This window comes from Bos indicus x Bos taurus, chromosome 25 (genome assembly GCF_003369695.1).
Source record: "Bos indicus x Bos taurus breed Angus x Brahman F1 hybrid chromosome 25, Bos_hybrid_MaternalHap_v2.0, whole genome shotgun sequence".
NCBI lineage: Eukaryota > Metazoa > Chordata > Mammalia > Artiodactyla > Bovidae > Bos > Bos indicus x Bos taurus.
This window is the reverse complement of record NC_040100.1, coordinates 31107520-31124841: the sequence shown is the minus strand read 5'-3', so window position 1 is coordinate 31124841 and position 17322 is coordinate 31107520. Positions and strand designations below refer to the sequence as shown.

At 45.1% G+C, this 17322-nt stretch overlaps 1 protein-coding gene across 3 annotated transcripts in view; it reads right to left on the bottom strand.

The window, feature by feature from the left end:
- Nucleotides 1–989: 989 nt before the first annotated feature.
- Nucleotides 990–17322, bottom strand: part of CPPED1 (calcineurin like phosphoesterase domain containing 1) — a 138691-nt gene continuing 122358 nt past the window's right edge. For all 3 annotated transcript variants that reach the window (XM_027527190.1, XM_027527188.1, XM_027527187.1), the window contains one exon: nucleotides 990–2502. In XM_027527190.1, the coding sequence (XP_027382991.1) occupies nucleotides 2273–2502 (230 nt within the window). In that variant the 3' untranslated portion in view covers nucleotides 990–2272. The remainder of the gene's footprint in view (nucleotides 2503–17322) is intronic.

Sequence of the window (17322 nt, the reverse complement as noted above, 5' to 3'; positions counted from 1 at the left end):
ATGCGAGACAGCAAAAGAGAACAGATGTAGAGAACAGACTTTTGGACTCTGTGGAAGAAAGCGAGGGTGGGATGATTTGAGAGAATAGCATTGAAACATGTATATTATCATATGTGAAATAGATCGCCATTCCAGGTTCAATGCAAGAAGCAGGGTGCTCAGGGCTGGTGCACTGGGATGACCCTGAGGGATGGGATGGGGAGAGAGGGGGGAGGGAGGGTCAGGATGGGGAATACATGTACACCCATGGCTGATTCATGTGAATGTATGGCAAAAACCACCACAATATTGTAAAGTAATTATCCTCCAATTAAAACAAAACAAACAAAAAAAAAGTAAAAAAAAAAATTTAATAATAAAAATGGAGATGTCATAGGATTCCCTCTTAGTATATTCTTGCTGTGTATTGAGTCAATTACCTTCCTTATTAGGTTTCTGGAAAAGGAGATCTAGAAGTTTCATTTCCATTGCTTTGAATTATTTCCATATCCTTTCCCAAACCTAAGTGCTACAGTCTAGAGTATTTCTTACAGGTGACATGACAAGGCATCTCCATTAGCCCTTGGTGATGAACTCTCCCCAGTTGCCCGCAGAAACCCCGAATCTGCATTGATGACTCCAGTTCACAAGTTACGACATCCCAGGCCTCAGAAACCAAGGCTTACTGGTTACACCTCTTCCTGAATTCCTCTTCTTGATTTCTTCTAGCCACATTAGTTGTAAAGAAAGATCAACACAAGGCAAGAATGCAGCAGAACTCTTAAATAGGAGCATACTAATTTTGAAAATTTTTAATTTTCTTGCCACATAACAATGAGCTATGGTGTCACCAATCTGGAGTATAATTAACTTCTTGTCTTTTGTTCCTTATGAATTTACATATCCAATTATCTTTCTCTTTAATTTCTCATGGTTTTGCTACATTGACTGAAACTTTTCAACAAGAAAGGCATTTAATTTAATGGACTTTGCAGTTCATTTGTAACCAGTTTTTTTTTTTTTTTTTTTTTTTTTAGGATGACTGAATGCTACTGTGTAACACTGTGAAGTTTTCCTTCACAGGAAAACAGGCAGGATGGTGAGTACCCAGGTTCCTGGTCCACCAGGACATCTGCTGAAAAAGATGTGGATGGACTAACGCAGTGGTCAGGAGCAGCGGAGAAGTAGATTAAACAAAGAGAACATTGATTTTAACCCATCCATGCTCCTTGATCAAGGCACCAGTGAGCGCATTTAATCAAAGTTGGTGCCAATTTAGATAACGTGGCTGAAACCACTGTTTTTGCCCCAGAGTAATTTACACTTGGTTTCTGGAGAACTCTGCATCAGCTCCCATGTTTTCTGTGAAAGCAGAGCTAAGGATCTCATAAACAGAGGATGATTCCCATCATAGGAGAATGTCCACATGCAGAGGGAGTTGCTGCAGCAGTGAATGAGAGGGAATCAGGTGTGCCACCCTTGACTGCAGAGATGGACCTTCAAGGGCTCCGTTCTAGACTCTGTGGTGAGGTTTTCAAATACGGACAATTTATGGCTTCCCAGGTGGCTCTTGCCTGGACAATTCCATGGACAGGGGCGCGTGGATCACAAAGAGTCAGACGTGACTAAGTGACTGAGCACACTGAGGTGCAAAGGTGACTTTTCTAGCTGCCAAGAAGGTAAACTCAACATTTGACCTGTATCAACTTCATCACTGGTCCCAGACTTTCACAGCAAATGTCAGCTACTCGGCTCCTTATTAAGATGAGTCTGCAGCTCTAGTCATGGGACATGGTGATTTGTTTTGTTAGGAAGGAAAAGAGATGACCTGCATTTTGCTTAACATTTTGGGAGTCCTGACCACAGTTTATTATAATCAGATGCAGTTTGCGGAAAGGATCATCAGAGATCACACTTGGATGTCAAGGTGCGACTGAAGTTGATAGGTAGACATTTACCAAAGGCTGCCAGAAAACCATCTAATGAAGAGCAGAGTTGAGAAACACATCATTAGGAGAACACATTTAATCACCTATGCAGGGATATTCTAATAGTATCATTTATTCTTCATTTCCAGGCTCCTCCCTCCTTTCTTTTGTAAAGGGAGGGCCGTTCCATTTAAGTATCATTTAGGGCAGGACCCAGCTCTCTGATTTAAGCAGAAGGACATGAATTCACAAATCTGTCTGGAATACTTTTTTTTATTTCAATAAGGGGTCGTATGCAGCTACTGTTTCTAACAAAATGAAAAAAAAACAGTAGAAGTGAAAAGTAAATCAATCATAATCGGCGATTAGTTTTCCTTCAACAGATCCATCAGATCGTCTTCTATTCCCTTCTCACTCAGCTCATCTAGGCTGTAGTATCGGTGGGTGATTTTCTCAGCGGTGACCACTACGACTCGGAGCCCGTGGGTATCTGTGCCCAGCTGGCACCCGATGGCGGAGGACACCACCATGTCGAGGTTCCGGTAGGTGCCCCCAGCATTCCTGTGGTAGTGGCCTGAGAACACAGCCTTGACACCTGCAGGGGAGGGAGAGAACATTAGGGGGCCAAGGATTTCCACTGAGATAACCGGGGGGCTCCAAGGGTTTCTTCTGTGAACAGCGGCACATTATTAATTATAATACATGATATTATTCAGCATTATATAATAAATACGAAGGTGGCATATGTGACATCTAGAATCTTTCCAAGGGGAACTCAGTACACAATACATTATTCACCTGTTTGTCATGACTCACACAGGAAAGTACTAGGGCACAAGGAGGAGTATGTACATGTGCTCAGCCACGTCCAACTCTTCATGACCCCATGGACTGTAGCCTGCCAGGCCCCTCTGTCCACGCAATTCTCCAGCAAGGATACTGGAGTGGATTGCCATTTCCTACTCCAGGAGATCTTCCCGACTCAGGGATTGAACCTGTGTCTTTTGTGTCTCTTGCATTGGCAGGCAGATTCTTTGCCACTGAGCCACCAGGGAAGCCCCAAGGAACAAGGAAAGAGAGGGTGATAAGGTGAATGACTTTGAGAGAGATGAAGGAAACCTGAGGCCTACATAAACAGCCACAGGAGGCGGAAGGCACATGTCCATGAAAAACAGCGTTTATGGAGTTCTAATCAAGACAGCACAGCAAGGTCAACATTTAATGTATCGCTTCCTCTCCAACCTAAGAGCTGCGATAGGTGAAATACAGAAAAAGAAACCAAAGGACAGATGTAGCCTTCAAAACCAAAATAAACAGTTCTAGCGATCAGAAAAAAAAGCAGAAAGACAGAGTAGTGAGTGGGAGCTGAGCTCTTATAATTGAGACTGAAAGCACTTTCTCTGAGAGAAGGAAATAAAGGTTGGCTCCTGGTGGAAACAGGGAAGCCTCAATACCTCCATTTATGGAAGGAGATTGGAGAAGGCAATGGCACCCCAATCCAGTACTCTTGCCTGGAAAATCCCATGGATGGAGGAACCTGGTAGGCTGCAGTCCATGGGGTCGCTCAGAGTCGGACACGACTGAGCGTCTTCACTCTCACTTTTCACTTTCATGCACTGGAGAAGGAAATGGCAACCCACTCCAGTGTTCTTGTCTGGAGAATCCCAGGGACGGGGGAGCCTGGTGGGCTGCCGTCTATGGGGTCGCACAGAGTTGGACATGACTGAAGCGACTTAGCAGCAGCAGCAGCAGCAGCAGCAGCAGCATGGAAGGAGATTGAAGGAAACCTCTGCTGCCCTGTGCCAGGGCAGTGCTGGGCTGGTGTGGTTAACAAGCACTCCAAAAACAAAAGAGGCTTGACTTGTAAAGAGTCAGACATGACTTAGCGACTGAACAACAACAACAAGATAGATAGTCGAACTATGTGTAACTTTGTTCTGTATTTTCCATGTCTCTTGTAAATATGTTATCACACTTTCATAATTTTAGAAATAAGAAAAAATAGGCAAAAAAAAAAAAAAAGAAAAAAATTATGTCTTCCTTCCACCACCACACACACAAAAGAAACTGGTAAGTATTGAGTATGTTGAGTATTACCTTTGCTTCTTAATATAATTTATTTAATGATGAGTTCATATAATTAAATTGTAGTAATGGCTTTTAACAACCAACTCATATAGCTCCTTAACATTTAATCACTGGTTTTCCTGTGCTGGTAGGAGGTGTCTCCAGCCCAGCAGTGGGTGAAGGCTGACTGCAACCCGTGGACCTAAGGAGGGAAGACAGACACAGGCTCAGGTCAAGGAACCAAAACGTGTTTCCCCAGGATGACTGTGGGACCAGGACTTTAAAGCACTATTATAAAGCCTGGTCCCAGATGGATACTTTTGGGGTAGAAGTAACCAAAACCACTGGACAGAGAGAAGTTAGTCAAGAGGAAAGTTAGGGGAAAACAGAACTTCAAAATACTTCTTACTCAAATTGAACCTGAAATAAAAAATCCTCCCAGCCATGAAAATCTCATGCTAAGTAACAAACTCTTCAATCAGGGACATGAATTCACGTCATAGGAAATCAATGATATCAACAGTCTGGAAAATATTTAAAATAAATATTTGGCTATCAAATATTCTCAATAAAGGACTAATATCTGTAAAAAAGAACAAGATGTTATGAAACAAAACAGGCCTGAATTGAATAAGAATAGTTGGTAATGAAAATTTAGAAATGGTGAACATAAAAGTTAAAGTTTTAAAACAAAACTCTCAATAAATTGGATAAGTTGTAGACTAGACACTCATCAGACAGGGCATTGGTGAGTGAAAAGGAAGAACTGAGGAGCTGAATCAGAAAACAACACAGGGACCCAGACTCAAGTGATATGAATGAGCAATTCAAAGAACCTAAAGGATGGGTTAAGAGGCATCAGTGAATGCTTAAGAGGAAATGGAACAGAAGAAAGGAGGCAATAAGAGTAAGAACAATTTGAAGAAATAATAGTTGGGAATTTTCCAGAAAGGAGGAACATATGGGTTTTCAAAAAAAATGCTACTAAGTAGGATAAATAAAATCAATTCATACTGACATATGTCATGGTAAAATTATGGAGCATCAAAAAGAAAAGTTTTCAAAAGATATCATGGCAAAAATATAAAGGAATGACAATTAGACAGGTAGCAGGCATCTCAATCATAAAAGAACCAGGGAGTAATACCTTCAAAATGCTTAGGGCAAGTAACTGTGAAGTCAATTTTTTTACCTAGCTAAACCATCGTTCAAATTTAAGGGCTTTTAAATAGATACTTGTTTGTACATATAAAGACTAAGAGTCTACCACTTCTCAAAACATTATGCTAAGTTAAGAAATGTCTAGAATGGGCATATCCATAGTGAAAGAAAGCGCACTAGAGGTTGCTGGAGGAAGAGGGGAAAGAAGGAATGGGGGTGACTGCTAACAAGCACAGAGTTTCTTTGCAGAATGGTAAAAGTGGTCTGGAATTAAGACAGTGGCAACGGTGGCACAGTTCTGTGAATATATCAAGACCGCTGAATTCTGTAGTAACTTTTACTGAATTTTTTGAGTCCCTTGGACTGCAAGGAGATCAAACCTGTCAATCCTAAAGGACATCAACCCTGAATATTCATTGGAAGGACTGATGCTGAAGCTCCAATACTTTGGCCATCTGATGTGAAGAGCCGATTCATTGGAAAAGACCCTGATGCTGGGAAAGATTGAGGGCAGAAGGAGAAGGGGGCGACAGAGGATGAGATGGTTGGATGGCATCACCAACTCGATGAACATGAGTTTGAGCAAACTCTGGGAGATGGTGAAGAACAGGGAAGCCTGGCATGCAGACAGGGTCGCAAAGATTCGGACATAGCAGCTGAACAACATGATTGGGATTAAAACAGTAATTGACCTCTGTGATCATAACTATGGCATGAGAAAAACATCATAGATCCCAACAGACCTTTTAACTTCATGGCTGCAGTCACCATCCACAGTGATTTTGGAGCCCAAGAAAAGAAAACCTGTCACTGCTTCCACTTTTTCCCCTTCTATTTGCCAATAGATGTTCTATAAAATACTTGACCAGTACTTCCCAAAACTGTAAAGGTCATCAAAAACACGGAAAGTCTAAGAAATGGTCACAGGAAGAGGCATCCATACCATGGAACACTACTCAGCAACGAAAAGGAATCAGCTACTGAGAGATGCAATGTCTTGAATGGATATCAAGGAAATTTCACTGATCTAAAAAAAAGCCAACTCAAAAGGTTCCGTATTGTATGATTCCATTTATCTAATTCTTTCTTTCTTTCTTTGGCTGTGCTGGGTCTTCGTTGCAGCACATGGGATCTTTAGCTGCGGCATGCAGGATCTAGTTCCCTGACCAGGGAGTGAATCCAGGCCCCCTGCATTGGAAGGGCAGAGTCTTAGCCACCGGAGCACTAGGGAAGTCCCCACTTCCATTACATTCTTAAGGTGACAATATTACAGATATGGTTGCTAGGAGTTAGGGCCAGGGGTGCAGGGGGTTGGGTATGGGTGTGGCTACAGGAGGGATCCTCATGGTGAAGGAATTATTCTGCATTTGACAATGATTCCGGAAAGCATGACAAAACATGATCCAAATGTTGAGCCCTGCTCATTCGTAGAGGTCTGGGAAACTGAACGGAGCCCTGCAGACTACAGCCACTCTCCTGCAGTAGAACTGAGACCCACCTGGGGGTAGGTGGGGCTGTCTGCCCGCCGGGGCCCGCAGCTAGGGATGGAAAGAAAGGTGACCCAGGTTTCCCTGCTTAAAACAGCCAAGGGTGGGGAGACAGCTATTTCCACTGACTGTTATTAAGATGCAAACGGATACAACTCATTTCAGAGGGTAAATAGGTGCAACTGGGTTCTCACATTCTGTTGTGCATTCCCCTAGACCAATGCCAACATTTTCACATAAACATATCCTTTGGAAATACCAGAGAAGAGCCCATAGGTGTAGGTGTGTTGTGTCTGTGGTCATAAATACAGAGTGTGCACAGAGGCATTATTTATAATATTCATTTACAGGAGACTGGATAAATTATAGTACATGTATTTTTCTTAAAAAAAAAAAAGAGGTAGATTTACATACACCAGTGTTGAAAGGCACCAAATATATTATTAAGTATGAACAGCAAGATGTAAAAAAGTTGTGTGGTCTTGTTTTTGTAAAATAAAGACAACGTCCATATGTAAAACAGATACCTAGTGGGAAGTTGCTATAACACAGGGAGCTCAACCTGGTGCTCTGTGGTGACCTAGAAGGGTGGGAGGGAGGCTCAAGAGAAAGAGTTCTGTATATATGTACACACACACACACACACACACACAGCTGACTCCCGTTGTTTTATGGCAGAAACCAACACAACACTGTAAAGCAATTACTCTCCAACTAAAAAAGAAAAAGGCAATGTCCGTTTGAGAGCGTGTGTGTGCGTGTGTTTGTATCCTCAGCTTAATGGGGGACAAACACACTAAACTCACACGGGTGGTTTCACAGCCAGGCTAGTGGGGGGCGGGGTTAGCAAGGGGGGAGGCACCACTTTTTATGTTTTCATTATTGTAATGTTTGCAGTGATGACTTGACCTGGCGATCCCAAGCCAACATCGAGGTGACATGGACCAGGAAAGGAGGACAGGAGGGACAGAGCCGTGTGGCTAAAAGCTGCAGCTGGAACCGTATCACTGAGCACGTGAACAGCTCCTGACCACGCAGGCTGGAGGGCTGTGAAAATGCCTGCCTGCTCCACTGCGCTCCTGGGGTTTCCGAGCCTTATGGTCTGTGCTGTCGGAAGTCCCAGTGGGAGTGTGTGCAATTAGACCCACCTTGGGGAGCTCCTAATGGCCAGTCGGAAAGCACTTAGTATTATTATTTTGTTGTCTGCTAAATTATGTTTATGAAATTTGGCTCTTAATGCCTAATTCCTCGTTGCAAACTGTACTATTCTAGAAGGAATGCTTGGCAATTTTGAAAGCAGCTTGCATTAGCCATAATTAGCTGTAAAAACTCACTTATGTTTAAATTTCACGCTGTACTTATTGGCATTTGCAGAGACAGGAGCATTAACAGAGACCGTACAAGTGGCCAGCAGAGCTTTCAGAACGGGCGTCGGCGGGCTGTGGACAGCTGGGTTTCTCCACCACCAGCGAATCCCATCCATTCTCCACCCCAGGCCCCCGAGTGCTCGTCGTTTATTGTTAATGTCCCGAGTCACAGAAAATGTGACCAAATGAGGATTTTTAGGTGAGCAAAGATGCCAAAGGGGACCAGAAATAAAGATTTTGAAAGAGACTGTTAGCAAGCAGAGCAATTGTGTTCAGACCCTTCTCATTTCTGGTAAAAGGGATCTCATTCCATTACAATAAAGAAAGACCTTGGTATTTGCATCCTGAAAAGGCACTGAGGCAATGACCATTTGATAAATTACAAAGGGACATCAGGCAAGAGGCTAAAGTCTGTCTCAAAGTAAGGACATACAATTGACTCTCCACTCTGCTGGGTACTGGTATGGACTTCTAGGCTCTGCGACATTCCCGGTTGGCCCAGAGATGAGATTCAGGTGGGAAGAGCGGGAGCCTCTTATTGGGATGGAACAGGAACCAGGAGTCTGGCATTTGGTACTGGAAGTTTCTGGGTCTATTCCCCACCTCCTGGGAAGTCCAGGAGTTTTGAACCCCCCTCATGCCTCCCGGTTCCGTCCCAAGTAAGAGCAGACACTGAGGCAGAGTGGGTGGAGGGAGGCCTGGAAGGGCAGGACTTGAAGGACTTTTCACCCAACATCTCGTTGAATCCTCCCAATAGACCTCTGTCCTGGGCAGGGGACACAGAAGTCATTCCCATTTTACAGATGAGAAGACTGAGGCACGGAGAAGTTAAGGAACTAAGGCAAAGGGACTGGGTTAGAAAATAGGGCAGCCAGGATCAGAACCCAGGTACTCAGATGCCAGAGTCCAAGCCTGCAGACTTGGGTTCTGCCCTTGGGGATCTTGGGCCACTTACTGACCTTGGTGAACCTCGACTTCCTCACCTGTAAGAGAATAATGACACCTGTCTCATCAGTGACAGAGAGGTTTGGATAAGGGCATAGATGCCGACCCTTTTGCGACCCCATGGACTGTAGCCCACCAGGCTCCTCTGTCCGTGGAGCACTCGGTAAACAGTGAGTGCTCCCCATCTCTCCCGAGAGGCCCCTCCTGGAGAGGGACACAGACACAACCAGCTTGGCCTGGTAATGTGCAGGCTTGTCTGAGTTACTTCTGCCACCAGGACCTGTATGAAGTCTGAGCCATCTCGGTTTGGTATTAGCTTTTGATGGGGACACATTGATTCACAATTCGATGCAGGTTAAGGAATGTGTTAATAAATCATGGTTTCCCTGACAAGGGGATTGATTTTAGCGGTGTTTTCTAGAGTTGGGCAGAATTTCCATTCGGCCGTTCATCAGTCATCTGTGGCCGACATGGCTCTGTGGTTCCTTAATTGAGTATTATGTATAGATTGTTTTTGAATTATGAACTGCTGTAAGGCGATGACAAGCATCTTCTTAAATTACCACCAGAGGAAGAACTCCTGGCCAAGACAGCCCCTACATCAGGAGGAAGCCTTCCGTGGCATTAGCTTCGTATTTATTTCTCCATGGTATCAGGTCATAAAGATGCTATAAAGGCTATTTTTAAGCTGCCCTGATTCAAGTTCATTTCAAATCAATCAGAGGATTAGGAGGCAACCTCCATATAATTTAATATTCTCATTAATATCAGAAACTTGCCTCGAATCAATCAGGAAATCAGGGATGCACCCCGGTAACAATTTTGGTATTAAAAATGGACTTCCTTAATGCTTTCGGTGTTACGTAGGCTTGGAGAGTGTAAACAGATTCTCCTTGGGCACTTTTTACTTTTATCCTGCCTGAGTACATGTTTATGAAAATGCTGTGCATCTTTATGTTGCCAGCTGTCACAGTGAAAATGGTGTCACAAATCCTTAGTCACACTCAATTTATTCTGTCTCAGTGGTAAGGGGGAAAAATGGGCCTCATAAACAAAGAAAAGGGCAAGAGAAATAAAGGAAGGTTGGTTTGAACATACAGAAGTGAAGTGAAGTGAAAGTCGCTCAGTCGTGTCCGACTCTGTGACCCCATGGACTATACAGTCCATGGAATTCTCCAGGCCAGAATACTGGAGTGGGTAGTCTTTCCTTTCTCCAGGGGATCTTCCTAACCCAGGGATCGAACCCAGGTCTCCCGCATTGCTGACAGAGTTTTTACTAGCTGAGCCACAGGGAAGCCCAAACATACAGAAAGTGAAAGTGATGTCGCTCAGTCGTGTCTGACTCTTTGAGACCCCGTGGACTGTAGCCCACCAAGCTCCTCCGTCCATGGGATTCTAAACATACAGAAAACAGGTATAAATAATCCCTCTTGTAGGTAAGCCATTTCTCAGCAGGCAGCTCAGATGTAGGCCTGGAGATGATGATCACTGCGGGAAGCCAGTGGCCTGGGACGGCTGAGATAGCATCAGGGGAGATATCAGAATATAAGAATACCAGAGTGGGTTGCCATTCCCTTCTCCAGGGAATCTTTCCAACCAGGAATTGAACCTGGGTCTCCCACATTGTGGGCAGATTATTTACCATCTGAAGAACCAGGGAAGCCCCAGCATGACATACTTCATATTAAATTATGACATTGAGTTGCCAATTTGGGATTTCTAGATTCCAGTACAAGAGCTCTCAGAATTTCACTGGCAGGTATCTTTTCAGATGCCCAAATGTCCGCGACCCAAGTCTGCTAGGGACCGTGGAGAAAGGAAATGGCCTGCTCCTGGTTCTTTGGGTGGGGTAGGATGCTGTTTCTTCAGGCGATTCAAGGCAATGAACATTTGCAGAGCTCCCTCTCGAATCCAGGTGTTGGTGGAGCCTAGGGGGGGCACCCAGATCAACCGTTTCTAGCAATCAAGAGCTTAAAGTCTACAGCTGGGTAGCACTGTAAGTGCTTTCATAATAAAATGCAGAAAGTGAAAATAACACAGTTTAGCCATTTTATTTACTGAGCATCTGCTCTGAGCTGAGCACTCTGCACGTGCATCATCTCAGTTAAGCTTCCTAAGGACCCCCTCGAGGAAGATAATGTCCACTTTTAACAGATGACGGGATCAGGCACAGAGAGGTCAAGGAACTTGCCCAGGGTCACACAGCTAGAATTTGTACCTGGATCAGACTGACTCAGAAGTAGCTGCTCTGTCTACCGCCCTGGAGGTACAAAGTGCCACGGATCATGGGTGGTGCTGGGGCACAGTAAGAAGGCTTCCTGGAGGGGGTGGCTTTGACCTAAGCACATCCTCAACTTCTTCCAGTTCTTTGGTTGTGCCTGACCTGGGACTCGAAGGCTGGTCACGATGGTTGTTGTTGTTCAGATGCTCAGTTGTGTCCGATGCTTTGCGACCCCATGGACTGCAGCACACCAGGCTTCCCTGTCTTTCACCATCTCCCAGAACTTGCTCAACCTCATGTCCACTGAGCCAGTGATGCTATGCAACCATCTCACCCTCTGTTGCCCCTTCTCCTCCTGCCCTCAATCTTTCCCAGCATCAAGTTCTTCTCCAATGGGTTGGCTCTTTGCATCAGGTGGCCAAAGTATTGGAGCTTCCGCTTTAGCATCAGTCTTTCCAGTGAACCTTCAGGGCTGACTTCCTTTAAGATTGACTAGCTTGCCATTTCCTTCTCTAGGGGATCTTCCCGACCCAGGGATAGTCTCCTGCACTGGCAGGTGTGTTCTTTACCACTGGCACCACCTGGGAAGCCCGTAACGACCATAATACTAACAGCTAACATTTGGTGAAGATCTACTTACTACGGGCCAGGCGTCAGAAACAAGCCTCATTACATGTATTAATTTACACTCTTCAACATTCTCAGAGTATATTATTGTATATGGGGGATGGGAGACCCCCCACCCCCTCCCCTCAAGGTGGGAACCCCTCTTGCGTGATTGCTGCTCTAGAGCTACTGCTGGATCAGGCTGAAGTCCGACTCAGCTGAGCACGCATCCTTCTCGACTCTGCCACCTGCCCTGACCCACTGTTACTTCCTGTTCACTCATGTCGTCTCAGGCTCTGCCTCCAGAGAAGAGACCCGGATCTACCTGGGTTGGACCCCCTGCCGCCTCTACTGCTCAATTTGTGAGGCTCAAGGGCTCACCAGCCACCTGACTTCTCCCACGGCTCTACCCATTTTAAAAACACAGACTTTCTATCAGAACCTTAGCTTGCTCTCTTTGGTGGATTTAAATTTTCCATTGCACTCTTCATCTTTGTTTTTCTGCTTTCAAAAGTAATGCATGCCTGAGGCGAGCAGCTGAATAAACTATGGTAAACTCACAGCTGTAAAAAAAAAAAGAAAAAGAAAGGAAAAAAAAACCCAGGAAGATCTCCATGAACTGATATGGAATAACTAAAAAGAAAAATGTCATATGCAAAAAAGTATATATAGGAGCCTATGTTTAGTGTAAAAAAGGGAAAATAAAACACAGATGATGCAGGCAATATACCCTCAAATAGATCAGAAAAATATACTTGCAATATCTATTGCAAATAATAAAACAATTAAGCAATTGAGGGTAAAATGCCAGATAAAGCTGGGTAAAAGGTATATAGGAATTTCTTTTTTACTTGCAACTTTTCTGTAAGCTTGAAAATATTTCCGAATAAAAAGGTTTTCTTCAAAAAGCAATGCATGCTTGCTAAAGGTGAAATCAAATACTATAAAAATACAAGGCATTAAAAAAAAGCCGGGGGGGGGGGAGCGGATCTCACAAAAGTCTCTCTTCCCATTTTAGGAGTTCTGTGTTATTCCGATAATTTAAATGTCTCTACTAATAAAATAGATTTCAGATTATGGCAACTGAAATAAAACATACACAAATGCACGTAATTTCATAAAAATGAGATATGCTACCTATGGATTTGCAACTTGCTTTTATTCACTCAGCAATCTCTCTCTTAATTGTTTCCCCTCAGGACATATAGCTCTATCTCAGAGCTGCCACATTATAAAATCCTGAAAACTGTATTTGCAGTGTGTAAAATCTAGGCTGTCAGACGATCGTTCTATGCTTTAAATCGGGATGTGGGACATTCAGAGACTTCCGGCCCTCCAGGGACTGCTCAGGTACTTGGGGACACTCGGTGTGGCTTGAGAGTCTCAGGGGGCACTGGGGCAGCGACCCTGCAGAGGGCAGGCATCTATCCACCCGGCCCCTACGGCCAGCTCTCCGGGGGTTTGTGTTGGCTGCAGGCTCATCAGCACAAGAGACTATCTCAGTTTAAAATGCTCCCAAGGGGATGATTTGGGAGAATGGCATTGAAACATGTATAATATCATATAAGAAATGAATTGCCAGTCCAGGTTCGATGCAGGATACAGGATGCTCGGGGCTGGTGCACTGGGATGACCAGAGGGATGGTACGGGGAGGGAGGCGGGAGAGGGGTTCAGGATGGGGAGCACGTGTACACCCGTGGTGGATTCATGTTGATGTATGGCAAAACCAATACAATATTGTAAAGTAATTAGCCTCCAATTAAAATAAATAAATTTAAATTTAAAAAATAAAAAAAAAAATAAAATAAAAAATAAAATGCTCCCAAGCCAGCTCAACCTGGTGCTCTGTGATGATACCTAGAGGGGTAGGATGGGGTGGGAGACGGGAGGGAGGTTCAAGAGGGAGGGGACATATGTAGATCTGTGGCTGACTCATGTTGATGTGTGGCAGAAAACAGCATAATACTGTGAAGGAAACATCCTCCAATAGTTTTTTTTTTTTTTTTAAACAAAGAAAGCAAATGTTTTTAGAAATTATATTAAAAAAAAAAAAAAAAAGGCTCCCAAGTAGTCCTGCTTCTGTCTGAGTCAACCAGGGATGGGGATGAGGGGATTATCTCCTACGGGAGTTGAACCCCAATCTTCTGAAGGGCATGAGCCGCCACGGAAGGCTAGGGGAGGATGACTTCACTGCCAGGGGATCAGGTGCTGGGCCACCACTGGAAACCTGGGTTCACACCTCCCTTTCTTTTGTGAGTGCTATGGAACATGCAAAAACATCTGGTCACTTCAGGCACTTGCTCGGATGTCTGGTCCACGTGCCGTGAAGCATCTGTTTTGTCTTGAGGATTCATAGCCTCCTCCTGGGATTCTTTTTGTTTAGCTTGGGTCAAATGTAATGGCTCAGTTATTGAAATAACCTTCACCCAAGGCCAAGGGATTTCTTTTCTCTGTAGAGTACAAGCTGACATTAGGTGAAGAGATTTCTTCTGTTTTAGATTCCACCCCCACCCCAGGTTCATCTCCTAAAAAAAAAAAAAAAAATTGCCATGTAAATTACATTCTACTTCTCCTGAATAATTATCAACAAAAATGACATTCTTCCCTCCCCAAGCCTGCTCCAGTTGAAACTACAAGATGGTGGGAGGGCTGGGGGATGAAGCCACAATTCTCAGTGGCAGAGAACTGGCTCAGAGAACACAGAGGGGCTGTGTGTTTCCAGCTCAATCAGGATGGGAGTGGTTTTGCTGAAAAAGTTCCCAAGAAGAGGGGCTGGAGAGAGATTTGCTGGTCAGTCATCACGCCCACATGGGAGGTGTTGGAGAGGGGCCTCCACCTGTTCAGAGGGGAGGGCTGTATATTTTTTTTAACTTTTTTATTTTGTATTGGAGTATAAGCGATTAACAATGTTAATCCAGGCTGCCACATAACTTTGAGCAGAGATCCCTGTGCTATACAGTAGGTCCTTGTTGGCTATCCATTTTAAATATAGCAGTGTGTATATGTCCATTCCAAACTCCCTAACTATTCCTTTGCCCCCATCCTTCTCCTTGCCCTGGAAACCATAAGTTCATTGGAGGAGGGTTGTATTTTATTAATGTTTTATTAATTTTCATATTTGGTTGCCAGAAAAGCAGTGGCAGCTTGGGGTAGGGACTCAGGGAATGCTGGCTTTAACCTCAGCCTGCCACTGCCGAGCTGTGTGAGTGTAACATGTGCATGCCCTGCTCTGAGCCTTGGCTTCCCCCCATTGGGAAGGCAGGACTAGAATCAACCACTCCTGGTTCAGAGCCATGCCCAGGGTCACACAGCAGGAAGCTGCACGTGATGTATTCAGGCCATGCTCAATAATTATACCTTCTTCTCATCTCCTCCAAGTATCCCAAGGTTTTTTTTTTTTTTTTCATTTGCACAAATTACATCTTTCTCACTATTCATAATTTCCTCTTTATTTTTAAAAGAAGACAGCAGGCCTGTGTGTGAGCTGGAACCGTGGGGGCACAGAGTCAGGTTTCAATCCAGAATGGACAATTTTCTAGATTTCCATTACCGGTTTCTATGCCCTATCTTAAACACAGCTGTCAGGACAAGAGGCTCATTAAAAAGACTGTTTTGACTGATGGCATGTTCATATATCAGATTGGAAATCTGTCCAAAAATACTTGAGGGAGGTAGATGGAGGTGGCAGCAAGCCACAGGAGGGAGATGTTATGCAGAGTGCTGGAGAAGAAATTTACTGGGATAGAAGTCAAAGCTATGGTTTTTCCAGTAGTCATGTAGGGATGTGAGAGTTGGACTATAAAGAAAGCTGAGCGCCGAAGAATTGATACTTTTGAACTGTGGTGTTGGAGAAGACTCTTGAGAGTCCCTTGGACTGCAAGGAGATCAAACCAGTCCATCCTAAAGGAAATCAGTCCTGAATATTCACTGGAAGGACTGATGCTGAAGTTGAAGCTCCAATACTTGGGCCACTTGATGCAAAGAATTGATTCATTGGAAAAGACCCTGATGCTGGGAAAGACTGAAGGAAAGAGAAAGGGATGACAGAGGATGAGATGGTTGGATGGCACCACCGACTCAATGGACATGAGTTTGAGCAAGCTCCAGGAATTGGTGATGGACAGGGAAGCCTGGCATGCTGCAGCTCATGTGGTGGCAAAAAGTCAGACATGTTGAGCAACTGAACTGAACTGAAAGGGCTCTAGGTTGGACCAGGTGGGTCCAGAAGGGGAATGCTGTGCCATTGCAATGTGGGGACCTCGGGAGAGTCAGTTTCCATTTTAATAACCAGGAAAGGAAAGAATCCAATCAGGCAGAGATGCCTTAAACAACATGGAATTTGCCTAAATCACATGCTTTTCCATGAGCCCTTTAGATGGCCGCCTTCCCGGGGCTCTGCCCATGCCCTTCCCTGCTCACTGGACAACCACGGCCTGTCGCAGCCTCTGCCACCCCGCCTGCTGACAACCCAAATCATTTCCCGGCCCAGACTCAGTTCTCCCACTGCTCGGAGGACCTCTGTTCCTCAAGTCCCTGCAGGTCCTGCAAGCTCACTTCTTCCACTCCATGCCTGCTCCTCCTCGTGGGCTTTGCTGGGCCAGCACACAGCCACCCACTTCAGGGCCATGGGCTGTGCATCTCCTGCACGCCATGGGGCTTTCTGCCTGAACCTGCTCACAGTCCTCTCGGCTCTCCATCCTCAGGGCGGTTTTTACGGCTGCCTGCTCAACCCTCTTTTCTGACCCAAGTGTGTCAGGATAACATTCAGCTGTCAGTGGCTTAAACAAGCAAAGCATGTGCTTGTATTTACCTCTATCTGTCCATGCCATACTGAGAAAGAAGGAGGGCAGTCAGGATGGGTGCAGCTGCTCAACAATTTTCACCAAGAATCCAGGCTCCTTCTGTCCTACTCTAACCTCAGCTTGTGGCTTTGTCGTCTAGATTGCAAGGTGGCTGCAGGGCTTCCAGACATAACGTCCAAGTTCCAGGCAGGAAGAAGAGGGAAGGGCTAACGAAAAGCTTTCCAGGAAGTGCCACCTGCTGAATTTCAGCACTGGGACATGTGGTTACCCTAGGTGTAAGGGCGTCTGGAAAGGAGTTTCTCAGCATGTCATATGTGGCCCGGAACAAAATCGGGGCAAGAAGGAAGGGAAAATGCCCAGGACAGACAGGGCAAGGTTGTCTAAAATGTAAAACCTGACTGTGCCACTTCTCCAGGTAAAATCTTCCCGTGCCTCTCCATCACCCGGGGGCTGGATCTGCCTCCTGTTTCACATCTCCACACCTGAGCCCTCCTCTGGTCACCAAGGAGCTTCAATGCTGGCCCGGTCCCTGCCAGCTGTGCTGTGGCTCCAGCCTCAGCCTGTGCTCTCCCGGCCTCTCAAGTGCCCTCTTCCTGCCCACAGGCACCTGATGACCTCTCAATCATCCTTCAGGACCCTGCCTCTCCTCTCCTGGCAGAAAACTTCCTCCTGGATGGAGAAGTCTCTCCTCCCTCCCCTTCCTGGCATGGTCCTCTGCTTTTGTCCTGTGGTTTCTTGCTCCCCGCTGGAGGCCCCTG